This window comes from Falco rusticolus, chromosome 12, assembly GCF_015220075.1.
Source record: "Falco rusticolus isolate bFalRus1 chromosome 12, bFalRus1.pri, whole genome shotgun sequence".
Classification (NCBI taxonomy): Eukaryota; Metazoa; Chordata; class Aves; order Falconiformes; family Falconidae; genus Falco; species Falco rusticolus.
The window spans coordinates 14,744,054-14,771,535 of NC_051198.1; the positions used below are offsets into that span (position 1 = coordinate 14,744,054).

At 39.2% G+C, this 27,482-nt stretch overlaps 1 protein-coding gene across 4 annotated transcripts in view; it reads left to right on the forward strand.

Annotated features, from left to right (window-relative positions):
- DAAM2 (dishevelled associated activator of morphogenesis 2) overlaps window positions 1–27,482 on the forward strand; it is a 206,246-nt gene that overhangs the window by 112,307 nt on the left and 66,457 nt on the right. For all 4 annotated transcript variants that reach the window (XM_037405734.1, XM_037405735.1, XM_037405732.1 and 1 more), the window contains 3 exons: window positions 12,292–12,366; window positions 18,787–18,881; window positions 25,621–25,954. In XM_037405734.1, coding sequence (XP_037261631.1) covers window positions 12,292–12,366; window positions 18,787–18,881; window positions 25,621–25,954 — 504 coding nt within the window. The remainder of the gene's footprint in view (window positions 1–12,291; window positions 12,367–18,786; window positions 18,882–25,620; window positions 25,955–27,482) is intronic.

Sequence of the window (27,482 nt, forward strand, 5' to 3'; positions counted from 1 at the left end):
CGTTTCTCTTGGGAAGTCTGAAAAATGCACACAGCATGTGTGATAGCCTAAAAGCAAAAGTAGACAGTAGGAGGCTGAAGAAGCTATGTGGGGCTTTGAGTGCTTAGTGCGAATGTATTGCTGGCTAAGTGATGAGGATATCTTATGGCCACAGGGCAAAGCCCACCCAAAGTCACATTGAAGCTGGAGGACTAGACTTTATCTGAAGTCTTTGGTGTATCAGAAAATTGTTTCCCTTCCTACCAATGCTTTAGAATTTTGTGGCAGGAGCTCAGCTCTTCAGTGAACATGTTAATTTAACTTGGTATTCAAACCTTGAAAATGACCTGAACAACCTGATCTAACTTTGAAATTAGCTCTGCTTTGAACAGGTCTCTTCTGTCTGAGGCCCTTTGCACTCTAAGTTCTTTTGTGATTCTCTGAACTCACCATAAATCAAACTAGGAAAGCAGCTGTATGGCCCCAAAAAGAAAGGGGGCAAGAATAAGGCTCTGTGAAACCTACTATCTCCTGTATTATTGCTATGAGACCAACTCCTTGAAATAGGCTGTGGCAGAAGATGCAATTTGGTTCACTCCCAGTGCCTGCAATCCATGGTTGCTTTTGGTCTAAGTGACTGCATGACTTCCTTAGTTCAGGAGCATCCTGGTGTAGTCTGACGTGGAATTTCTCAAATGAATTCTCTGAAAATAGACTTGCTTTCAGCTAGCCTATGGCTCAGTGGAAGTCTTGTAACACTGGTAAGTCACAGTGGGAGGATGTTGCCCTTTGCAAACCGCAGGACTCCTTCAGCTGGATGTTTGGAAACTGCCAGCAACTGGGGAGTTAACTTGCTTTTTTCCCACCAGCATCTGTTCCTTTTTCTGTTAACAGAATGACTTCATGCTCATATGTTTGGGATGATTTGTTAGCTTGATGCTAACATTGGGTCATTCCAATATCTTTAGTCTAGGTATGTAAGACAGGCATATGGCTTCAAAAATTACTCTGTTATTAATGCAAGTAGGTTTTAGAGCAGTAAATTCGGAAACTGTCCTATGAAAAGCACAGGACATAATGGGAAACAACAAAGTGCAGCAAGAGTGTCACTTATGCAGCAAATGCACACATTTCCTGATTAGCAGTATGCTTGGGTCTTTTCAATGTGAAAGAGCTGTTTAATTAATGGCACCTGTTAATGTGTGTTGTAGGCTGAAGAAGTAGCTCCCAAATTTGGGCAACATGGTTAATACTGTGTAAAATAAAGCCTAAGATGATATATATTTCCTTCTACATAATTTAACACAGAGAATGTGTTCTTACTGGAAGAATAAAAGTTGAGATTCATATAAGACACCATCTTATTTTTTTATAGTTCCATATAATGAATTTAGGCTTTTTTTCTCATCTCACATAAGTATAAATTTGTTGATGTTGACCCCGTTATTCTTTGTAAGTCAGCAAACCTGAGAAGAAATATTGGGCATTTTGTATGATTTATCATTAAGTTCCTGTAATCTTGTAATCTTTTTTTTCTTCCTTGATATTTTCCCTTCTATAGCAAATATTCTGAAGTGGTTACTTTGAGAAAAAATATAGTAGCCTTAATGATGTGAGGGATTCCTCTTAAAATTTCTTTTTTCTTATAGTCACTCTTGTGGTGGTTTAAAGGATAAATCTGTTGTCAAGGAAGGAAAAATGTTTGCACAATTCTGCTGGTATACCTTTATCATAGCTTGAAATCACGATACCTAAAAGACCACATTGTAGCAGACATAAGAGGAGATAAGGAGTTTTTCCAAATCATTCATTTTACTTGGTTTATGTTTTCCATGCTGCAATGCTAACAGTTACAGACACATTTATTTATCCTGGTATAAGAGGTTATTTTAGGTCAGGGCCTTGAAATTATGTATTTATTTATGTATAATTGAAAAAGTCTTCTCTTCCCTGCCCCCCCATGGGAACAGCATGGAATATTTTTAGTTTCTTCCTTCCTCTCCCTCTCTCTCTCCAACAAGAAAGGTTAGCTGTTGCTCAGAAAATGCCTTCCTGGCTTGTTTGTTCAAACTGCTGAAGACATAAATGCCATAAACTTGCCATGGTATTTGCTATAGATATTCTGTGTATGTAGAATTTGAGTTGTAGAATTTGAAGTTCCAACTTTTTCAGGTGTGCTACTAGTGCTCTGGTTGAAGTTAGCATTCAACACTTCTCAAAAATCAGACCCAAAATAGACCTGAGTTTATACAGTGATAGTTGGAAAATTGTCATCATCATGCCTAATGCTGTGTTTCACATTTGGCTTGCATTCTGTGGGAGTATGGGAGAGCTCAGTGGAAGCAGATTTGACCCTACCATGGAAAAAAAGAGAAAAAGAAGAAGAAAAAACAAAAAAAAAGAAAACATTTATCCAGCTGTCATCCTACTAAAATGGTGTAATTTGCTGTACTTAAGAAAAAAAAAATGGTAAGCAATCTAATTCCACTGTATGGGAAGTACGTGTAAATGCTGACTGTATGATTTAGTTGCTGCCACTAGATTATATTCTGTCCTTGTCTGTCCTCTTGCAAAAGTTCTGGGTCTCCACAATCCAAATATGATTCAGTCCTGCTGATGGCATGTAATAATAATAATAAAAAACTGTGTACAATGCAGTTCTCACTGTTCAGATTTGTCTTAGGTGGATAAGCAAGAGCAAAGAATATGTAAATAACTAGCATATTTCCCTGGTATGTGAGAAGCAGATCTGGCAGAAACCAGGGCTTACCACTCTCCTCTGTATTCTGAATTTCACTGAATGGCCTTTCAAAAGCCAGTGAATACTGATCCAGAAAAGTTGCTGAATTGCCTGTCTTTTCAGTGAAAAGTTTAGAAACGGGCACAGTAAATAATTGTTACCAGGATCTAGTGACAGCCGTGAAAAGGAAGAGATTTCCTTCTACTGTTCTGGAGAATTGTTTAATTTTCATTACAGTCAGATGTGACAGTTTCAGCTACACACCTGAACTGAGGTGAAAGTCACATTGTCTTCCATGATATTCAGTCATCTGTGGAAAAGTACCTGGCATCCCAAACATTTTGCAGATGTAACAGGTGAGAGAAATGGAAGCTGGGAGAAAGAAAAGCTTTACTTGAGTTTATGGAAAGGGGAGAAATAGACAAAGCAACTGAAGGATACACTCAAAATATTGGGTTAACTACTTAAAAGCCATGAGTCTCTCAGTCTCTGTTTATTCCCTTTATTTACCTATCCAACAGCTCCTAGCTTTACTGTTCTTTCAGTAGTGACTGGGGTTAAATAAGTGAGACAAAAAATACGTGGCTGTTCTGACCATCCAACTGTCATTACTCTTAACAAAGGGCCCAGAGCAGAAGTGAACTGGACCAAGCAGCAGTGTTACTGGAAAAACAGTTAGTGGACATGTTGTGGACAGTGAAGAGAAACATTTCAGAGTTTGCCATTTACAAATCCTATGTGTGCTCCCGGAAGGACATGCCCTAGTTATCTGTGCTGGCTCTAGGTAGGTAGTTCCATGTGTCTTTGAGCATAGTTAGTGACATTTCATTGCCATCATCAAGCAACATGCAGGGTGACTGCCATGAATGGTAGGTGACTTCAATTTATTTAGAAAAGATTGTAAGTGGTTGCTTGCTGGAGATAGAGCAGGACAAAAAAGTGCAGGCATGTGACAGACAGGAGGCTCGGTTACACAGGCTGGGCTCCTGTGGCTTTTCACATTGCCTAAAGAATGAGACAGTCCAAGCGACATAAATACTGGTGGGGTAAGGCTACAGCTGAAAACAATGTTATTGGAATGGGAACAAGGTAAGCTGGACATGTGAGGAAAGAGTCCCTTTCTGTATTGCCACCATATTGACTATAAGCTGAACAGGGTTAATGCTAGAATGGAAAGGTACACACAGTACTTTCACATAACACAACACAGAGTAAAAAGCAGTAGGGACAATGCAGAGCTTGGATATTAATAAAGCAGTAGAGTATGTCCCACTGCTGCTGCTTAGGATTTTTGGGGATAGCGACAGATTATTGGCTTCACCTGCGACAGGAACTACTGCAGAACCTTGACCCTGACCTCAAGCTTGCTGCAGGTTTGTAGGGACAGAGCTGTGGTTCAGGAATACAATTTGAGTCCACAGCCACACACTTGTAGAGCAGGCTGTGTCCATAAGAAATGTTTTGTCTTCTCCTGAAGACCCCCAGAATAGAATGATCATGAACTGACCTGCTGGTGGGATCTTCCATAGTGAACATGTCCCTTCACCTCCAAAAGAAGTATACAGAATAGGCTGAGGGAAGGTAGGCTCCTGAGAACTTCTTCACTGGATGTGCAGGGAATTCATGAATTGCCTTATTTGGCAGCTCATTAATTAGATTACACTTATCAAATGCAAAATATCAGTTGATTTATTTGGGGCTTGTGAAAAGTAGAGCATATAAGAGGTTTTAAACATAAGTATGGACTTCAACTAGTAGGACAGAATGATCTTTAGGCAGAAAGAGGTCAGGAGAAGATACCCAACAAGAGGCCAAGTTCCATGGCAAAGGTAAAATGTTCCATGGAGGAGCAATGCATAATACTGGTAGACTTCCATTTGGCAACTAAGCTTTGTCCTGAGGGCTCAAGATGCTGGGTAATTCAGTGGGGCCGCAGCTGTACATTTAAGTAGTTCTGTACATATAAGGACAAGTTGTCCTCTTGGTCACTTTACCCATAACTTATTGTCTGGTGATGGTGGGATCCCCATCCTACAGCAGGGCTAAATATGTTTGAAGAGGGACAAGCATGCTTGTATGATCTGTAAATAAGAGGAGGATGATGCAGTCATTGCTGGCAGCAAGTTTAAATCTGTCTTGAAATGAGATCCTCTTCATCAGTAATCGGTAGTAAGTTTTCTGCTAGACATGTTTATTATACGTATAACTTAATCTTGGTTTAAACACTACAACTATACAGTTCGTGAAAATCTGTGGTGAAGACTTCTGAGGTTTCAGAAAGATTAATTCTTATATTAAACCCAGAACGTTGCACCAACAACCTTTCTGCCTGCCAGGTATGACATTAGAGTCTATTTTCAGTGAGAAACTATCGCTGTGCATGCATGCAACAGATCTGGCTTGTTTTCTGGAAGATAAGAAACAAAAGCATGGCCTACATCTCCATTAGAGTAATGCTAATTAGAAGTAATTAATTTTAAGTGGTTTTGAGTACTAGATGAGGTTGAAAAGGACACATCATGTACATACAATGTACAGCTTCTAGAGTTGCTATATCTATGAGCTCTTGGGAAGCAAAAAAAAAAGTGACGGATGGAATAAGCAGTTCAAAACAAATCATATATTTAACTTGATGGAAAGATTTTTAGCTTGTGGTAGGGCAAACAATCTTTCAAGAATGACTGATGGTCTATTTTAATGTCTAAAGGCTGGTGATTTTCAGCAGCATTGTAGCTTCTCTCAGTATTATAAAAAAAAAAAATCTAAGAAGAAACCCTCATCCTTCATAAATGTATCCCTTTTTCACTTTTATGCTTTTAGTCTTTGCTGCATTTGGTGGCAGTGAGTTCCACAGTTTGGCAGTATAAGGTATTTTGTGATATAAATAACAACAGAAATATTTGATTTCTTCTTTGAAAGTCTGGTTAGTAACCAGCATCAGAGGTCATTATTAGGTCCATCAAATCACCGACAGCAGGACAGAGATCAGGCTAAATGAAGCAAAGAAATAAAACAAAAGAACACCACCACTGGTGGTTTGTTAGGTAAAATATTCCTGTGTCATAATCCAGTGAACTGGAAGCATGTATGGCTATATCTGACCTTTATGAGAGGCAATTAGAACTCTTCAGTTGCATGCTCCAGCTGGTAATTAATTAATATTCCCTTTCAGTAAGTTATACAGTAGACTACTTTTACAGCAGGGGGGTTGTTATCTGCACATCAATAGCTTAATTCCAGGGAGAGAAGTAATGTTTGTATTTCTCACTCCGGGTAAATTGTGTTTAAAATGCTTGGATATAGCTCCCTCCCCCAAACCCTGAGAATATTTGTGTAAATGCTAGTCATGGAGTCTGAGAAATGGAGCAGTGACCACATCTGTCTAGTGAATGGCTCAGTCCTATGGTCTGTCCTGTTTCAAAATTAGCATCTCTTGGGACCTGGTTGGCTTTTTGGAGGCGTAAACTGTCTGAAAAGCTTAGAAGTATTTTAGTTCCACTTCTGAATTAGTATTTCATCCCACAGCAGATCAAAGACATTTTGTGTCTTTTAATGAAAGTGCTTTTTATTGCAACTTTGGCTGCTCTGAACTGAGACACAACCAATAGGATGGACAGGGTGTTAATGAACAGGTAAACATTTCTTTGAAAGCTGAAATTTTTAAAATGAAGAAAAGTCAGTAAGTCTGTTGTGGAAAAAGGGAGAACTGTGATTTGAATGAGAGTGCAGTACAACTTCAATGTGGATTGATTCTTGGCTGTGCTACAGATTTCCTGTGTAACTGTGAACTAATTGCCTGCATCCCATTTTCCCTGTTTTTGCTGATCTCACGGAAAAAAGACTAAAAAAGTCTAATATGTTAATTTCTTTCAGGACCTTTGACAGAGTGCAAGGTGTTACAAGATTGTACTGTATTTAACATTAATAGCAGATGTTGTGATAAGTTGAGTCTTTTTTAAAATTATCTGGAGGAGGGTGGCACTTGCGGGAAATGAAGCACAAGTGATAACCATCTTCCACTCTCCAAGCAACCAAAAACCCCATCTTGTTTATAGTGGCCAGAATATTCATGTGGAGAGCAAGGCTCATGCACCTTTAAAACAGAACGTGGACATGAGTCTGAATGCTACACAGCTCAGATGAACATTTTAGCAGCTAAGCTGTTGTTCTGAAGAGTGTGGGAGGGCTTCATCCAGAAGCAGAGAATCTTTATCCAGCAAAGTTTTCATCTCAATTAATGTAAGTCATGTTAAAAGTTTAAGTTTCAGTGAACTGGCATTACCAAAAAAAAAATTAAAAAAAATCACAGATTCCCCAGTTATTTGTAATCAGGATCCCAATTCCCATTGCCTTTTAGCTGGAAATATGAAAAAAATAGCTGTAGGGACTTACTCAGTATGGCAAATAACATATTTAACTTTTTCTCAAAAGGTGGTAATACTTTCTTTAATGACTTGAAATCCATGATTTATTTTCTGAACTGTATGTGATGATGCTGACCCTTCACACCAGGTAAAATAACCTGTCTTTCAGCTCTGTGAGGTGCTAGAACAATGTGTTCAGGCTGTTGAGAGGAGGAACCATGCTAACCATAATGTGGCTTTTGCAAGAAAATACGATTCTTTGTGACCCAAGTATAAACTTGAGCATATATTGTCTGGACATGATACAGCGAACAAGCTGGAACAGGAATTTATATTACAGTAGCCTCATTTCATGGTCTTCATCTGTGTTTGCATGCTGTTTTTATTGATATAGAGAGAAACTCAGTGAAACTCAGTCATGGTTCCTTGCCCAAGAAAAATTTTAAGGTTTTAATGAAGTGTTATTTTAATTTCCACGTTAGAAGGCTTCATGAGTCATCAGCCCTGGCAATTTATCACAGGGGCATGTGTGCAGGTACAGGCAATGTCTGTAATATTTGGACATCCAGGGATGCCAAGGACCTTTCGGACCTAGGGAGTTCGGATTTGTCTACATTGCATAAAACCAACCTGATATAAATGATAGTGGAAATAAGAGAGTGTTGGATTCAGTGTCAGATCAGTGTCTGTCCTAATTCTGCTAGTGGTTTCCTGGTTGAGTTTTAGTTGTCATATCACCATTTGTGTCTCCCTATCTCCATCTGCAGGAAAGAAGCTTTGTAAAGTTGCTAATTTTGTGGATGTATTTCTGACTGCTTCGACATGCTCAGATTTTCAGGACAAGCTCTAGAGAACTGCTCAACATTGTTTGGGGTCCGTTTGGTGCAGAGTAAAATACCAATGTGTCATCACTGGAAACTGAAACCCAACGCTCACCACAAAAGAGCTTCAGTGTCGGCAGTTACTGTTCAGCCTTTCCCTGTGCTGTTTCTTTCAAGACTAAAATCATCTTGAAAGAAGCAGCCACCTCAGAAACCACGTCCTTCATTTTCATGATCCACTCAGCCATGAATATTTGGCATTCCCACATGATTTCTGTAACACTAGTGTTTGGCACTTCTTTGTAGAAAGTTTTGTAAGAAAGACAGTGGTTTATAATTCTTGATTATGCCTCTTATGGCAGTCTTTGTATTGCAAATGCGTGTCCCACTGACATGGCATCCACTAAAGGTCTCTGCTCTCTAGAGAACAGCTTACCCAATGGATCAGGTCTCTGAGGATTTACGAAAAGGCTTTCAGGATCAGCTGAGCTGTGCACACAATACTTTTTTTTTAATTTTGTTTCATTCTGATTGGTTCAGATGGTCCAAATATTTGCAGAACTCCATTAAGTCCTATTTGGAATGAAGTCATAAGTTCCACTTTCCACCAAGGCATGGAGCCTGTCCAAGTTAGTGTCAAAGCCTATATAATACCTTGGCTATACTGCAGGCTTGTATAGTATCAAGATCCTGTTTTCACAGCAGTTACATACTTATTACTGCAGTGAAGAATGATATGGCCCCTTATAAAGTCCACAAGCTGACGTCTGTTTTTTAGTATAGTATTTACAGTATTCAAGGAGCTAAAAGACGGCTTTGCTTTAATAGATTCCTTCAGTTAATGTTTTCCCTTATACAGATGGGTTATTGTTTCCAGCTTTTGATACCTATGTGGCATTGTATATTAGGGCCTCTTATTTTGATTTAGCTTTTTTTTTTTTTTTTTTTTTTTTTCTTCTTTCCCCCACTTCTCTGTGTCTCCTGGAGCAAGGGAAGGGTTTTGCCATTATCGTCAAGTTGCCTTGGAGTTTTGTCTGAGGTTTTTTTTTAGGGTCAAAACCCTGAAGACATTCAAAACAAAACACACAACCCCCCCAACACCCTGTTGTTGCTCCCTCCACTCCCCCCCAACACACACCCACACATGCCCTGAATAAATTGCTTTCCATTTTCAGCTTATCTTCCCCTCTCTGAAAGGAAACATAGTACAGCAATTTCTTTCCATAGGCAGAACTCACATAATTTAGGCAACAACATATTTTTTTTCTGGTGGCTCTAATGCTACAGATGTGAACTTGTCCCTCTTTTGAAAATGTTGCCCAGGTGATCGCTATAAATAGCAGTGTGCCACCTAATGATTTCATGGGGCTGAATAAAAATCTACATGTTCATCCCAAGTATAAGTAGCTTTCTGGGGCTTCATAAAAGAAATAGTGTGCCAGGTTTTAAGTACATAATCACATTTATTCCAGTGAAGTAAAGCATACGTGGACAGCCATGAAATTCTGGTCTGAGCAAGGAATGTGGAGGACCACTGAAATTAGGTGGACTTTTCTGCTTAATATGCTTCTGGGCTGAAATAATTTCAGAAAGTGGGGAATGCTTAGTGGAGTATCCGCTAAAACTTTTTTAACCTCAGCAATGTACAGCTTCAGTCTGGGCTTTAGCTCAGGAAAAAAAGCTTACACTTGTTGTGTTCCACTGAAACCAATTTTCTCCCAATTCTAATTAAAAACAAAACCAAAGCATAAGACACACAGACTCAGAGTTCAGACCAATTTGTAGTGGATGGAGAATGGTCAAATGCAGGGTATACCAAGGACCTTATCTTATTTGCCAAGCTAAAGACGTATGTTAGGGGATCAGAGTCATCTTATGCTTCGTTCTGATTGTGAAATGTCTAATGGTTTGGGTTCAGGTAGGAAATTATTCACAATGCTGATTTTTTTAGTGTATCTATCCTGATGCTTTTCAGCCTGAATGTCTAAACTAGATATCTAGAAAGGTTAGTTGCAGCATTCCAGCATCTGTACCTTTTTCTTTTCTCTAAATAATTTTCAGGAGAAAAAGTATTGTAGCTTAATTTGGGATGTAAAGGATGGATCTACAGGGAACAGACATATTCCTTGTTCTGATAATGTTCTTGTCGCCTGTACTCTGAAACAATTATAGCTGTCACTTGGACTTTTATAATTCTGTGCAGAGAAAAAAATCAGAAGGGCATATAAGCATACTTTGTATTTCATATTGGTGGTTCACCTTGGTTCCTTGCAAATTGACCTTACTTCACTACCTCTGGATTAGCTTCCCATCTATATTGTTTTCTTTGGGGATGATAAGATTATCTTATAAAAGCAATGCTGTATTTATGTATTGTATTCTTTATTTTTCCATCAACAAGGTCATATATTGACATTTGCACAGGAGGTTAAGGTCTGCCAAGTGAGAAACCATTGTCAAGGTTATCATTGCCACTAGATATTCTACATAGAAAAGGGGCAGCAAAAGACAGTTTGCCAATAACATGGTGTGGCAATTCTAACTGACTATTTGTAGGGAGTTGCATATTTCTGTAATGTGCCATTTGACATAGATTTGGGTCCATCAGATTCCTGCTGACTCTGGCCAGGAAAGGGAAGAAAGGAAAAGCAGTAGAACTTCTCACTCAATTTGAGAAAGTCACCTTGTTCTTAATTCACCATTTATTATCATGAGGTGGTGAGTGCATGGCAGCTGTGGATGTAATTGCTATCTCCTGCCACTTTGTCAGCCTCTCATATATTTCATATAGAGGTAGTTACTATGTGATGGTTTGTTTAAGTCTTCTGCTCTTTTTAATAGTTCAGCTGGATGCAAGAGCTGAATAAAGAGTTGTGATCTGTCTAGGATGTGCCTGTACTGCAGTCCTTTGCTAGATGGGGACAAATCTGTTTTGTCAGTATCGTGAATGGAGATACTCATTTAGTAATTCTGATTTGTGCAGAATTGTTGCAATGTGTTGGTATGTGGCCTGGCAGGAACCTGTCAGCTAACAAGGTGTTTTCTGAATGTGGCTCAGCAGGGGGCATGTAGAGCTATTTCTCATCTTTAAATCAAACAGTTCTGGAATAGCTAAGGTTCTATGATAGACCTAAACATTTAATATTGTTCTGTATATCTTCCAGAGTAACTTTTCTAGTATAAGTAAGCATTCATATGTAGAAAACATTGGTGAGATCCACAGAGTGTTCATACATCACTGGACATCCTTAGATGTCCTTAGTCAAGTGGTAATCTCTTACCATCTGCTAGGAGTCTTAATATGAGTTATTCGTAGTTTATAATGGGAAATTAGAATCCTAGAAACCAATCCTTATTTTGCCAGTGACTGTTACACTTACCTAGAAATGAATAGACCCATTAGAATAAAATCTCATTTTCATTGAGCAGCCCAGGAACAAGAAAGAATTGGTTCCTAAGTAGGGGTAGGTCTTCTTTTGGAAGTTGAGGTTGATTGAGCTTAGTCTAGCGAAGATGATTTCAGGTGGATTATTTGGGAAGTAGGAATAGAAGGATTAATACTGCTCCTACTGTAATTGAGGGGGTGCTGTTCTGTTTCCTTGGGTGTTCTGAGGTTGTGCTTAACTTTTTAGAATAGAATATTTCAGTTGGAAGGGACCTATACTGATCATCTAGTCCAACTGCCTGACCACTTCAGGGCTGACCAAAAGCTAAAACTTGTTATTAAGGGCATTGTCCAAATGCCTCTTAAATGCTGACAGGCTTGGGGCATTGACCACCTCTCCAGGAAGCCTGTTGTAGTCTTTGACCATCCTCTCAGTAAAGAAATACTTCCTAATGTCCAATCTAACCTTCTTTTTGGTTTACCACATTGAAATGAGGCAGTCTTTTGGCTTCTTTTCAGGTTCCTTGACTTGATTTTAGTGGTGGTTTTTTTCTCCATAGCAGATGTTAAACCCCTTCAGTGAATCCCACCATTGGTCTAGCAGTAGAGAGGCAAAATAATTTGTAAGGTTGTCAATATAAAGCTACAAAATATAAACCCATTATCTGTAAAGGAGCTATCCTTCTACTTGGAAACACAGTATTTTTTAAGGGAATGAGGGTTGCTGCTTAGATGCCTAGGATAACTGTGTCTCCATCAAACGTTATTATTCTGTGTTTAATAACCTTAGCTGAAGGGGATTCTTTTTAATCTTACACACCATGGTGATAGTGCTAACATTACACTTTCAGAAATGTTTGTAATAAGTGCCACACATTTATGTGCATGTGGGGGGAGATACCACCGTAAAAAGCAGTGCAGTGAAGAATCCCAGGTGGTTCTACAGTGGCATTTCATCCTGTAAAGGCTCCTTGTGTAACCTTGTTTAACTTTCTGTTCCAGGAACAAGAAGATCCTAATAAACTTGCTACCAGCTGGCCAGATTACTACATTGACCGCATCAATTCAATGGCAGCAGTAAGTTACCTTTCCTGCAAAGCAGGGAAGACTTCCTACCATAAAGATGTGTTTCTTTAGGTGGAAGTTCCCAAAGGAGAAGAATGTTAGCCCAAATGCATGACTGATTTAAAATAGAACTTCTGAAAGAAGATGAGTATCTGTATTAAGAAAGAGCCCTGCTCTAGCAGAAGAATAGATTAGAAAACACCATAAACATTTTCAGGTTTTATTTCTGCAATACTGAGCACTGAAGGCAATCAAATTAGATACTGGAGTGAAAATCCAAAATAATATTTGATGAATCAGAAAAGCAACTATTTGAAAAACACGTAAAGTTTTGCTTTGTTGTATGGTTTCAAATTGATTTCTAATTAACCTACAAAATAACACTGAGGTTATTAGTTTAGCAGAAGAATTAAAGGAAAGGTAGTTGTTTGTGTAAAATAATATCCAATTATATAAGAGCAGATAAATAGAGAAACATAAGGCTGTAACACCTTAGACATCAGTACAGGTCAACAAGATATTTGAGGAAAACTTTTTAATTACCTTTGTTCAATAACTGTGTAATATGTCTCTTCATCTGAAGCATCCAGTAGAGCTGGTCACCAGCAGAAGCAGAACACCTGCATGTAGTGTCTACTGATCTCCTTTGATATGGCAGATCTTTTATTTTGAAATTTGATCCTTTTACTGTTTTTATAGTAAAATTTTGCCTGCAATTATTCATATGCAATGTATACTCAGCTTTTTTTGGCAGTTGTGCAGAAGTGATGGTAGAATTCTTTTCCTGCATCATAAGTTTGTTTATTTACTTACATTTTATGTTTGATTTCTAAAGGCTTCTCTGCACCTTTTGTATCATGGTTATGAGCTATAAAATAATTTCATCTAAATAATGCCTTAATGAATGCTATATGTGTCAGTACTTACTAATGCATTCTTCACGGTGAAATATGTCTTGCTCAGTAAAAAAAAAAAAATCAAGGTTTACAAGTTATTATAACTCACTGTAAGAGGATAAAAGACAAGCTGCTTTCTACTGTGAGTCATGAACTAACAACATGATCACCTTTTTTCATGCCAATTTTCTTAGGGCAGAGTAATGGAGTAGAAAGAATATGGACTTGTTTTGAGAAAAAAGGTTGAGCTTTTGTGACTGGCATGGCACTGTGCTTTGATTTCCTGACTAAACAAATTTGCTCTATGAGGGCCATTAAGGAAAAAAATAAGTATAAAACCTTGCAATGTCACTGAGCCAAATACTTCTGGTAGGATTTGATCCAAGGCCTCTTGAATCTGGAGAAAGTTTTTCCATTGATTTCAGTGACTTTTGGATTAGTTTTTAAATGATTTTGATGTAAACCTGGAGTGAATATGTACACACCACTATTGCAAATCTGGAGCAGTTCCATGGAATGAGACTATATTTTGGCCTATGCTTCTAATTTTAAACATGTTTTAAGAGCACCAATAAACACCAGCCCTGGTAATGTTGTTTGCCTCAGCACTGAATGATTGATAACTTTTTTTTGGCTTCAAGCCTTATGATTTACTCCGATGTTTTAAGTGTTGAGAAGACGCACTGGGGTTAAAACCCTTGCTTCTGATTTACCACTTTGTTGCTTTGTTTTTAGGCAGGTGAAACTTAGTTGACTTGATTTCACAGTGGAAAACTGGAGTAATACAGCTGAGAACCAGTTCCAACATACTTTAAAATACATGTTCTATTCATTATTATTTAGACCTCTGAGATTCTTAACTTTCAAATGGTTATTTTGGGTCCCTTATATTTTCAGTCCTAAATTTAGTGGTGGGGTTTTTGTTTTTGTGTTGTTGTTTTTTTAAAAATGCATCCAAGTGTAGTTGGCTCAGAACTAGTGAAAGAAAAACATGTTTTATGTTGCTTCCTGACACTGTCCAGTCTATTTCAGCTTGTGTCTCTAGGGCACTATCAGGTATTATAATATTTTAATTAGAAATACTACAAGAAGTATTAGAGTTGAAATGGTAGCAATAATCACAGAAGCGTTAGTTTAACATGCCTTAAATCCCGTTTTTTTAATAAAATTTAATCTTTGTGTCTCCTGTGAATTAATGGCATAAGAATCTTTTCACTCACAGCTTTCATGTCCTTTTCTATATGCTCTTAATTATTAATTTCTTTTTTATATACTAGCTTGGCAAAAAAGTTCTTCCCACCCTCCAATAAGATGGAATGGCCCCCTTATCCTGCCGATATCATTAAGTATCTTTCTGTGGATTTCAGCAGGCCAAGGCCCCTGTGCTCAGGGATCATTTTCTCAAAAGACACGCTACAGTATTACCCATCATATCTGCCTCTCATAGATTATGCTTGAGAGCAATGTGGTGATTTCTGACGTGTTTGACATTCCCTACTTGTAACCTGAGACCACTATGTTAGGTAGCACTTTAGGTCACAGATTCCTGGTCCAGTTCAAAAAGCTGTGCATTTTAGGCACAGTTCTGTTCCCACAATTATTTCTGTTGCTCTGACTTTTTTGACTGCAGTAGTTTTTAAACCCAGTTCTCAGAAGTGTGTATGACAATAAAAGTGGATCTCTTTATTAGTCTGTAGTGTGCAATTCCTGTGGAGGGACCGTCCCATCCTTCAGGTAGCCTGACTAAAAGGGGCCAAGCAGATCGTTGGTAGACTGTCTTCTAGACCAGCCCTTAAAAGGAAGAGACAGCTGCTAATGATGTCTACTTTAGAAGAAGGAGCCTCCAAATTTGCTCAGTCCTCTGATGTCTGCATGCTATAAATAATACAGGTTGCACACCCACAATTAGAGACCATTTCCATTATCAAGGTCATTGTCATCTGCTGATTCATCAACACACAAAACTTCTTTTCTTAAAAATGGAGCAGCTGCCCTTCAAATACCACATGTAAAGAAACCTCCCTGGCTCCTGCCCTCCTCACCCCATGACAGTCTGCTTGGCAGCACAAATAAACAGAACCTTCACTTTACTGGGGAGGAAAACTTCTGACAGCACCATGTCGCTTTTATGAGCTTGTCTGTGTATGCTTTTCCACAGAGAGACTTGCAGGTGAACAGTGGTTGCAGATCCAGCTTTTCTGGAGAGATGGCTCAGTTGAGAGTATGAGACAGAGGTCAAGATTAGTAAATACAACTGTAGCCAAGGCTTTTTCCCTGACGAAGGAAGCATTTGTTCAGGGCAGAGCAGATTGACAGGACATTAAAAATATGTATCTTTCAGCAGATTTTAGCAGGTAGATGATAAACTTCTCCTCCATCTGGGTTAGGTGACATCTATGTTACTTATATGCTTAAAAGTTCAGGTTTTTCAAATACATCTATTCATACTTTATGATTCATAGTATATTCTCTTAGTTCAGCCTTAATGTAGCTAGAGATGTGGTGCACCTTAAATTCCAACTGATTTGTTTTCTTTGAAAAAAGAAAGTTTTAGAGTAGTATTGTCCAGGTGTATTATATTAGGTATGCAATACAAATTTTTTTAATCGAATTTTGTTTTTAATTTTACCTGTATTTGTTTATGAACTGGGAATGATTTCAATAATGATAACACTTTGTTAGTTATTATTTTAGACAAGACCTAAAAAATAGCTTGGACTATCATGAAAAATCAGAACATCCAGGTTACTTTTTCACTATGTATTTTATTTGCATCTTTCTTCTTTCATTTAATTTGTGTGAGATTGTTAAGTTAAGCTTGGTCTATCAAGCAGTGTATTGCTGAAGCTAGTTCATGCCTTCCTACCCCCCCTTTTCTCACACATACTGTTATTTTGGTCTTGTATTTTCCTTCCCAGCAACTTAGGGGAACGATTAGCTATCAGGATAAGGTGTGGGAATTAATCAGTGCTTTTAATAAAAGTAAAATATTTCATTTTAAATGGAGCAAAATTTTCAGAAGTAATTTCTTGGACTGCCTGAAGTTTTACATATAAAATTCCTTGAGAATGATAGTTTTCAGAAAATTGTGATATTTTTTTTTTTAATTGGCAAATCAAGTAACTAGATGCTATACTTTACTGAGTGATGCATTTAAACTGGAAAGCTAAATATGCAAAATGTGCTTGTTAAAAACCCCTTATGTATACCACTTTTTAGAGACCAAATAAGGACTATTTTGCTTCCTCTTCCTACTGTGTTTGGTTAGCTGATAATAACTAGCTGCATGCTCAGCACAGCAGACGTTAGTCCTCAAGTGCAGTTTGTAGTTCAGGAAAGCAATTCTTCAGTCAGCCACATTAAATAAATCCAGCCTCAAATACTGACAGTGCCCTCCCCTCTGCCTCCCAGGGACAGTTAAGTTTTCTGTAACTCTTGCCGAGAAAGCTATTTCATAATGCAAACGCGTGACCAGTCAGTCTTTAGTGAGGGCATGAGGTTGTGAGTTCCTGGCCATGCACAGGAGTGAGAAATGAAAGGGTCTCGGCTGCCTGCAGCTTTAGAAAAGGGGTTTTCTATAATCACCCTCTGTTGTAAAGGCAGGATTATTTGTATTTGTTTCATTTGGAAATGGGCCTTTTTCCCTCTGAACAAAATACTGTTGAGCACCTTCCTACCGTCCATTTGCTTTCCCCCCACAATGGCTCAGAGGAGAAATTAAGTTGTTGGAAGAATGGGAGCCTTTCAAAGGAGCATTTATGGGCCAAAGGAAAGATGACCAGATGGGCTGTCACCCAAGAAAATACAAATCAAGTCCCAAATCGCACCCCAGGACTCTGCCATTGAGATTCCATAATGCCTGTTCAGGATTTCTGTTTATTTTTTGAAGAGGGGGATCATATATGGCTTGGCTTAAGCATTTCAATTTATGTTTCTGGCTGTCGGGGGATGCTGGCAAAAGATAAAACATCATCAGCTCATTTTCCATCAGTAGCGCTCTGTCATTCCATTAGGGCAGGAAATAGCTTGCTCTGTTATTGAGTGAATTTGACTTTAGCGTGGATCAGAGAGAGGACCCCTAGAGTTAAACACATCTCCCTGTGCCAGCTGTTCAGCATAAGACAGCATCGGCTTGTAGCCAAATGACCACCCTCAGGATCTGACATGTGTTGGCACCACATGGTTTGCAAAAGCAAGCAACATGGGAGCACTTCCAAGGGTAGCGAGGTATTGGTCTGGTGGTGGGAGGGGAGGGTTAAAGGAAGTTCCAGTGAGAGGAAGATTTTCTTTGATGCTTCCTAAACAGTAAAATAAATATTTTGCTGTAATGGACCATAATTGTAGCTACTCACATTCCACCACAGAAAGGTGCGATATCAGATCCCTGATAGATGATACTAGTTCACCTCAGTTATTCATTTGAGAAGGGTTCAGAGCTGCTTTCCAGATACCACTGAGTGATATCCCCAAGAAGTCCTGCCAATAAGAGAGTTGTTTGTCCTCTCTCTTTTACAATTAAAGTGACTTAAGAAAACATGGCTGTAGACTAAGAATTTCCAGCATTGAGTCTTGACTTTTTGAAAAGTCACACACTGAAGCTGTGAGCCTGAACAGTATATGCAACCGGCATTGAAGAGTCTTGCTTCACATTCCAAGGTTGCAGTGGTGCTGAGTGTAGGGCTGGGGCCCTGATTTCCTGTTATACCCCCTTTTTTAATGGCATTATCTGACTTTGAGAACCTTATTTTTTGCATGTATTCCACTCATTGTCTGTCACCCTAATTTACAGTGACCCACAGCATCTTCCGTTCCAGTTGACTGCAAGCTCTAGTTATCTCAAGCTGCATACTGGGGGAAAATCTAGTCTCCCTGTGCTTCAGTTTACTTGTTAAAAAACAGGGACAGATATTTTATGGTGCTCCAGCTTTTTACACTAAATGTTCCCAATTAGCAAGGGTGAATTTTATAGGGCAAATCAGTATCTTAAAATAAGTGATACACTTGGCGCAGGGAAGAAAAATCAATCTTGTATGTACATAAACTGTAATTCAGGGTACTTGCAGGCTATTTAGTCACTTGAAGAAAAAGATTTTATGCTTTGAAACCTGACACACAAGTCTGGGGTTTTTTTCTTCTTTTTTTTTTTTTCCCACCCAAATTCCTCCAGCCATGTCAGTCTATTAAAAGATATTGCCTCTCCCTACAAACTTTGCCTCACATATCCATAGATCACCACAGCAGATCTCTGTTCCAAATTAGGTACAGTTTTCTGAGGGCATACTGGCAAGTATGATTTTTGGGGGGTAACCTGAGAACCCTAGTTTAGCCAGTGTGGCAAAGTGGTATGCTGCTGCCAGTCAACATGAGCAGCTTCATCTGGATTCAGTTTTGTAGCTGAGGCGCTGCTTTCCTGGTGAGAGGTCAGCAGGCACCTCTGCATGGGTTGATTGGATAGTTTTTTCTCATAATTCCTCGCCTGTCTCTTAGCTTCCAGGCAGCCTGAGCTTTCCTGATTGTCATCTTGTTTTCTGAACAGATGCAGACTCTCTATGCTTTTGATGAAGAAGAAACAGAAATGAAAAATAAAATAGTTGAAGACTTGAAGACAGCTCTGCGGACTCAGCCCATGAGGTAATGTTGTTCATCTTTCATTGCAATTCACTGCCTCGCTATGGTCAGATCTGACACGGGAAAGAGTGGCAAGGACAGGAACCTCATTGTCTCACCTCACACAAGCCTCTCTGATATTTCAGACAATCCACAGAGAGCCCTACAGCCCCTGCTCTGAACCTGCCTAGTTGGGAGGGCGCACTAATGCTGAAGCATGTAGCTTCAGGAAAATAAAAGACAGTCTGCTGTGAAAAACTCTGTGTCAGATATGTGCAAACACAGGTAATGACTATGAAGATCTGATTTTAGACTTTATAGGCCCCTGAACATCCCATGTAATTTGATTCATGTTGGGCAAAATTTCAGCCTCTGCTCTGAATTGAATTCAAGCTTCCCCTTATCTGTAGTAATGTGAACTGTTTGGTACAAAGCAGCTAATCCATCTGACATCACCTGGTTTGGCTTTCTTCCTGTTTTATGTATAACTGTGGTGTAGAGAAATGTCAGGAGACTTTATTGTGTACTGTGTCTTTGAAGAGAGGGTCATCTTTGTTTTTCTGGGAACAAAGCTCTGAACAGTAGCAAACTAACTAGCACAGAAACCTTTTCCATTTAACACTTAGAAGAGCACTGAGCAGAAGCCGTAACTATAGTTGTCGATATGATCTCAGGAAACACTTTGTCAAAAAGTTTCTGAATATTTTTGTATTGGGCCCAAAATGGGCCAAATGCATTTGTATCCACACTATGCTGAAGTTTTAGTTTCAGAGAGCTTCAGTAATGCCTAAGTAAACAGGTTTTTGTGTGTGGGAGAACCTAACCAAACCAAACGAATTAACTAAATAAATAAAAATGACCAAAACATTATCTCAAATAGTTATGTTAATTGCAGTTATGTTAACTTGAAGTGAAGATATTTCTGAGACTTCTTGCAGGGCTAAGTGCTGGGTGTGCTTCTTCCCTTCACGACATTTAAAAAGTTGACTGCGTGGAGCTTCTTGCCTCATGACAAGTGTGAGGTAGAACGCATCAGCACAAAGCTCAGTTTTTACCTCCTGTTGTGATGGGGTGTAAGAGAGCACAAAGCCAAATTCTGATGCTCCTCTGAGGCATAAAGATTCATCAGGCTTTGGTAACTTTAGTATGTGGGTAGGGTGAGTGCTTTCAACATGGAAGTGGAGAAACAGTAGTCTATATTGAGACCTAGTCCAAGGATAAGTGACTGTTTGATCCTGCCTATCACTATCCTAAAGCAGAGAACACAGTAAAATGCAGCTGCACTTTATGTTAAAATGGAAGCAAGACAACTGCCAAACTCCCAACTCTCACAAAGATTTTAAACCAAAGTCCTGTGCTGTTGAGACTAGATGTAGCAACTCTATCACATTAGTGTAGAGCTGGTTTGATACTTATTCTGTGAAAGTGATAGCTTTCATCGAGCATAGCCACAGCAGCAAGGCCTCCCTGCTATGTCCAGCTGAAGCACTTTGGTGGCCACCACTGGCTGTTCTGCTCTGTCATTTTGTATGCCTGGCCTCCTTGTTGAGAGCAAGGCAATAGAGAAGAAAGAGGAATGTCTTTTGCTCAAAGCCCTGCAAGGTTTTCCTTCTCAGACCCATATTGTTTCTGCTGGATCCCCTTGACAACAGCTTGTTGCTTCATCTGTTTATAATAACCCTAACAAGCTTCAGTACAAGCATCTATGAACTGCCTATAAAGTGTTCTCTTCTAAATCACTAGCTATGGTTATGGGGCACTTTTTTTTTTTTTTTGAATACTTAAGCCAAGCCAAATTTTGAGTTAAGTCCTATGTCTCAACTAATTTCCAGCAACTCAATTCGTTAGCTGCCAAATGGGCTGCATGCCAGTGCCTGATCAACAAGCCAATTTCTTCTTGATGGAAAGGTTGCAGTAGAGAGGCCCTCAACTCCATCAAATCCCTCTTGTAAGCAGTATGATACCCAAGCCTTCAAAATACTAGTCTTTCTAGTGGAATTTGGACATCAAATCCTATTTTCCTTCCCACTTCTCTTCATCAGGCCTCTGAAGAAATGAGAGACCTAAATTCACACAGGATGAACTGTCTGGAATCCATTTGTAATGGTAACGGTACACAGGGCTCTGATAGTTTACCAATAGGCTCCTCTGCTTGAATTCTCTGATCTAGAGGAATCAAAAAAGAAGAAAAAATGCATGTTTGGCTCTGTGTTTTATTTCATTGTAGAACTGTGTCTCTTCTAGTAGAAAATGCACTAATCTGTGCCTCTATTCCAACCCACCAGTTCTAACAACAAGAAAAACTGAAGCAGACCTACCCAAACTCAAGTTCTTCTCTTTGGAGAAAATGTGATAGAATCATCCCTGGGCAGCTAGTTGGCCCCCTTTGAGCAAGTGCATTTTGTTCTGGTATTTAGGAGCTGCCCTGAAATAATAAAGCTAGGTTATGTCCCAGCACGCAGGAACAAGCCCAGCCTTAGAGAACAAAAAAACCACATCTGCACCTTGTAAGGAAACACATTTTCTTTTAGGTTTGTAAGAACTTATGACTATAAACAAGTGTGATGACAAACTGCTGGACAGAAGCAGTGAAAGACGAGCTTTTCTTCTTGTATTTTAGTGCCCAAAAATGGAGGTTCAGAAAAGTAGCAAAAGTAAAAACTTACAAGGGACTGGAAAAACCCCCACCTTTTGGAACCCCAGAAAAATACCCCCTTTAGTCTGAATCATGACTAACTCCATTTGGTGTCTGCTTTTCTTCTTTAGTTTAACTCAGATTTGCCTCCTGATATTTTTGTTTCATTTAGCCATGTTGTATTCAAGTGTATACTGGAGATGACAATTTATGCATCCAGCAAGCAAAATCAGTTATGCTGAATTTTTCAGCAGTTCAGTAGTGATCAGGATTATGTGTGCCCCCTGATTCAAAAACTGGTGCTGCAGTGTAGCCTTGGCTGTTAACAAGGTGGGAACATCCTGCTTTCTGCACACCCACAGCATATGATCTGTCTTTCCTGAGCTGGATCAGGTCTCATAGGGAGGCTGTCCCCCCCCCCTACACTAGGAATCCATCAGTGGGTCATTACCTCTTTAGGCTGCCACATCTGTATTTGGATGAAAGGCTTGTTATTAGAGCTAGCTAACTCATTCTGATCAGCACTCTCTAAAACTTGAAAGACTAAGAGGTGCCCTGCCTTTTAAAGTGTGCTAAACTGGTCAAGTGAGTCTGAGGTGAGGTTAGGCTTTAATTTGCTTGTTTAGCACCTATTAAAACACACCCTGCTTTATTTACACTGAAATTTTTGAATGTGTTAGCCAGAATGCATTGGCAAATATGCTAAACTTTACACCTTACAGTCTAGAACAAGACCTTACTTTGCAGCATACAGGACATATAAGATGGCAGTTAGTTACACACGTGTATATTGTGAGGAAAAAGGTTTTTCATTTGCATGAGCTAAGTTTTCTTTCGCACATACACACAAACACATACACATCCCTACTTAGAGACATACAAATGCCAAATAGTCTAAGGATTATGGCGCTCAGCCTATCAGCTAAACTCCCACTTCTTTTTTTCTCCTGTACAGACACATACCTCCTCACACTGAGCAAATCCTCATACTGAGAGTATGTGTTAGCCCAGAAACTGCTATTGCCATTTCTTTATCTCTCCCTTGCATGATTCTGGCTTTTCCGGAGAATAGGGAACTAAGTGTTTTGGAAAAGGAAGGTGAAAAATCATCATTTAATTCCTGTTGCTGATGCCAGCTGAAATGGGAAGGTATTTGGGTTTGCCTTCCTATTGAATAATGCCACTTACTGTTTGCTTTCTGGACTAGGAAGAGCACAGGAAAATCCCGACATTGTTTTACATTATGTCATTAATAAAGGTCTGTGACACACACCACTTCCCTGCGCATGCCTCCTTTTTGGAATGACCTCATCCAAACAATCCTAGAAAAATTATTCTGCCAGTGAATTTAGAAAGGGATTGTACTTAATTGAGAAAATGTGACTTTTGTGCCCCTACCATTTTTTTTTTTCACATGGTCATCAGAACAGGTGAAAATGCATGGGAAGTTATAGTGCCTTGTTTGTCTTGTCATAAGACCAGGTGTTCCATCCAAAATTATGTTTAAGGGACCCTTTGTTCAGCTGCTTCTTCAGGGTGCTTTCTTTTGAAAACAGAGCTCCATATCTTCAGAAAGTTATTCATCTGAAGCCTTCCCTTACTCCTGGAACTGAAAAGCAAAACATCTGCTTCCCCTAGCCCGCTCCCCCCCCCCCCCTTTTCCCCACCTCCCCAAAAGGTGGAGGGACTAGCTAAGGTATATGATAGATTCATAGAACTGGACTTTTGAGGTGAGGAGGAGGAGAATTTAAAATAGTAGCTCAACTGTAGAAGCAAAGAGCAACTCTACTCCTTAGGCCCAGGGTTAGAAAAATGCTCAGAAGTCATTGGCATCACATTATTTGGTAACACATTGAGTTTGTGCTTATTTTGATTCCAAATACACCCTTAGCAGCAACTCTTTTAGCCATGAATGCACTTATTTCAGTCGTCTTTGGCATACCAACAGCTAAGTGCATTACAGAAACTGAACTAAGATTTAATCTTTCTATAATCAGTTTAAATAACAAACTGCTTCGAGTGACTTACGAAATTTCCTGGTACACAATGTTGATCCCACTCTTTGGCCTAGAGGCGGAGGGGCTTTTGCTCTATGATTTGTTAGGGTAGACAAGATGATGCATCCAAAGAATGTGCAATCAAATTTGTGTGAAACTTGGCAGATTGTCTTAGCGGGGTTCAGCTAAACCTTGTTTTCATTTTTAGTGCACACATGTTCCTGTGTGTGCTTGCCCTTACTCTGATTCTCACTTTGAAATTCAATTTTGAATAAAACCCGAACCTCAGACCAAAACTGTTGAAAGCACCAGGCTTTGGCATGTTTGTGGTCAAACTGCTGCCCAAGTAAGCTAGAATTTGGTCAATCTCTCACCACAGAGAGCATAACTTTCAGGTAAGCCCTAAAAATTCCTGTGTGGTGTGGGATGTAACCACCAGAAGACCGTACATATGTCAAGTCAATATTATGCAGGAGATATATATGTGTGGCTCAGGTTTGTCTTGCTGGCGCAGAGATATGAATAGAGACCAGTGAAATTCAGTCTTTCAGTATGGTGCTTTCATTACTGATGTATATTAGGAATAGCATCTCACTTAAGGACAGAAAAGAGAAAGACGGTACATTAGGAAGTATCCAACAGGGAGGAAGAGGGGCTAGGTAAAAGCAGAATGACACAGACTTGATATTTTTAATTCGTTACATAGGTGGCAACCGTTAACAACTTTTCATATGATTGAGGTGGTTTTCTACATTATGCTGTTAGGAGTGTGGTCATGGACATGTTGGTGTATATGTTGGTGGACTGAAAATTCAAGTGTAATTCACATGGGTTTGCATTCAGACATTCTAAGAGCACCAACCTGAATGACCTATTAAAGGAGGCAGGTCATAAACAAAGTGATCTAGAGAAATTACTTGCATCCCTTTTCATATCTTTGAATCCCATTTTTAAGCCTTGGAACTCTAAATGAAACATTGCTAGAATGATTGGTTTGAACTGACATATAATTCCCTCCTTTTCTACTGATTTGTCTAGGAAGCTGTTTGCATGGTCTAATTTGACCTGTCTGGATTTTTTAACTCTGGTTTTCAACAAAACCTTAAACTTTTCCAAGGAGTTTCTCCTATATTGTTTTTATCCTCAGTTACTGTACTTTTAACCTGAAGAAGGGCAAATTTTATGGTAGAATATAGTAGAAACAGAACTCTAGTGATGTTAGTAGTCAAAACAAACCTGTCTTACTATAGGTTCAGTCTTCAATGTGTCATTTGGTAACTGGGTAATTCTGTATTTCCTCTGTTTGTGATTTTTTACTGTATATTTTGCTATTGCAGATTGTCAGTGGACTTGTTTGATCCTCAGTATACCTCCTCAAACTAAAAAAACCCAATCAAACAACAAAAAAATCAGCCAAGGCTATTATAGGAGTTTTGCCTTTTACTGAAGAACATATCTCTCTTAAATATAACATGTTCCTATAGGTATAGCAGAGGATCAGAGTGTGAAGTCAGTACAGCTGACAGACACATTGGTAATGAGTTTGCCTCTGTCAGTGAACCCATCTCCTGGAGGTGGAAGCGTATAAGTAGTACTGGCTAAATGTTTCATCAAAGTCTAAAAATGGCTTTCAAGATAACCCGAACTCATAATTAAAAGCATGGTGATGAGTCTGTATGAAAATGTATCTGGTGTATATTAGCATCTATGTAAGATGTAGCAATTTGGAAGAATCCGTTCAGTCTTGAAAATGCAGCAGCTATTAGAGTGGACCACAGCAGGTGTTTGGTGGTAACTGCAACAAAGAACAAGGTGACAGAACAGTGCGTCCATAAGGTTATAGGATATAGTTACCCTGAAACTATGTGACACACCATTATTAGCTAGTCTGTTTTCTCTCTTTTTTTTTTTTTTTTTTTTTTTGGTTTTTTTTGGGGGGTTTTTGGTTGTTTTGTTTTGTTTTGTTTTAAATACCTGGGAATTATTTTGTGAATTTTAGGCTAAAAACCAGACAGCGTTTACAGATGCAGGGTTGAATAATATTGTGTCTTTTGAATAAATTGCCTTTGTTCTCCTTTCCTTATTCATTATTTCCTTAACCTTTTGGTTTGGGTTTGGTTTTTTTTTTCAGGTTTGTGACCAGGTTTATTGAGCTGGATGGCCTGAGCTGTTTGCTGAACTTTCTGAAGAGCATGGACTATGAGACCTCAGAGAGCCGTATACACACATCCGTTATAGGGTGTATCAAGGCACTGATGAACAACTCCCAAGGACGGGCTCATGTCCTGGCTCATCCAGAGAGTATCAACATCATCTCCCAGAGCTTACGGACTGAGAACATTAAGACCAAGATTGCTGTGCTAGAGATCCTAGGGGCTGTCTGCTTGGTACCAGACGGTCACAAGAAAGTCTTGCAAGCCATGCTTCACTACCAAGTCTATGCTGCAGAAAGGACAAGATTCCAGGTACAAGGAGGATACTTTGCCAGAAATACCCAGCATGATGAATCATTGCAGGGAGCAATTTTTACAGTGCATGTATTGCAAACTTGCTAGGTAGTGTAAAGGAAATATTTTTCATTTTGTTTTAGGAAGGGCACTTCCTCAAATAGTTTAAAGGCATTATTTTTTTTTTCCCCCCAAGATCTGATTGCTTGTCATTAGTGTTAATTTAAAATCCCCTATCTTTTACCTGAAAATGGGGGTTTGTGATGTTAAATGAAACCTGGTAATCTGTTCATACTCTAAACTGATGGCATTTCTGGGGTGATAGTGATTTGTTCTGCTCTAAAAGCCAAAGCCACAGGATTCCAGGAGCCTCTGGAGTGATTTTAAAGCCCTTAATTTAGTAAATAAACGAGCTGTGGATTAAATAATGGAGACAATGGATTAAATAATGTACAGTGGAGGCACTTCAATTGCCACTTAGCAATCAACTTGTGAATTGTCACCACTTAGCAGTTGTTGGCTCAGATAACTCCCATTCAGAACACAGAAGGGAAACTCATTCTCAGAGACCTTGAGGTAGGTCAGTAGATCATTGGCAGGCTTTTGTTGTGGGTACTGCTGGCTGCTGTTATAATGTTCCTCTTCCTAGTGAACTGAGCACCTTTACAAAAAAGTTGTTAACAGAATCTGTTGCTGTGTATGAAGCTGTAGCTCCTAAACCTGGGGATAACCTCACCCATTTACTATTCTTCCTTAGTGAAATGGTAAGTGTGGTGTTGGGCCAACAGGCCCTGGATCCTGGTTTCTCTCAGCCATTATTACCTGCCTCCTCCTCCGCTAATGCATCAGCGGATTTTGGGCTACAATGAGCTTCTGACTGTAAAAGTGAATGGGGAAAGAGTATGTGCTTATGAACACTAGCTGCCAACGTTATGTTTATTATTAGAACTGAATGCATATGGGATTCAGTAACTGTGACTCAGACCCGAGATGGGGATGCAGGAGATATTGGCTTGATATTAACCTGTATGTGGCACTGGCAAGTCCATCCCTTTATGGGCACTGCGCCATTTACCGTGCTTCTCTGTTCAAACTTGGTGTATGTCTTCAATATGCAGGTATGGCACATAGGACGCATGACTCAGAATGGGGTGCGATGGGTAGGTGGGGGCTTTTGATTTCAGCTGAAAGCTCTTGAGGCTATTTCAATAGAGAAAATAGTAATTGCAGTAAAAACTGGAAGATGAAGACATTACAGCTGCAGTCATAAGAATATGCCACCATTCTTTAGTACGGGAGTATGATGGGAATGATGGATGCAGAAGCAGAAAAGCAAGCCATGTACATGGTTTGCAGATACTTACTAACTCTCACATTCATGAAAGAGTGCTTTGCATAAATCCTTGCTTTTGTCAAAATATTTTTCCTTCTGGGAAAAAAATGAAAGATAAATGGATACTCTCTCTTTTTCTTTCTTAAACAAAACAAACAAAAAACCCCGCCCAAACCCCAAAATGATTTAGCAGAAGGGATGTGTTCTTGTTTG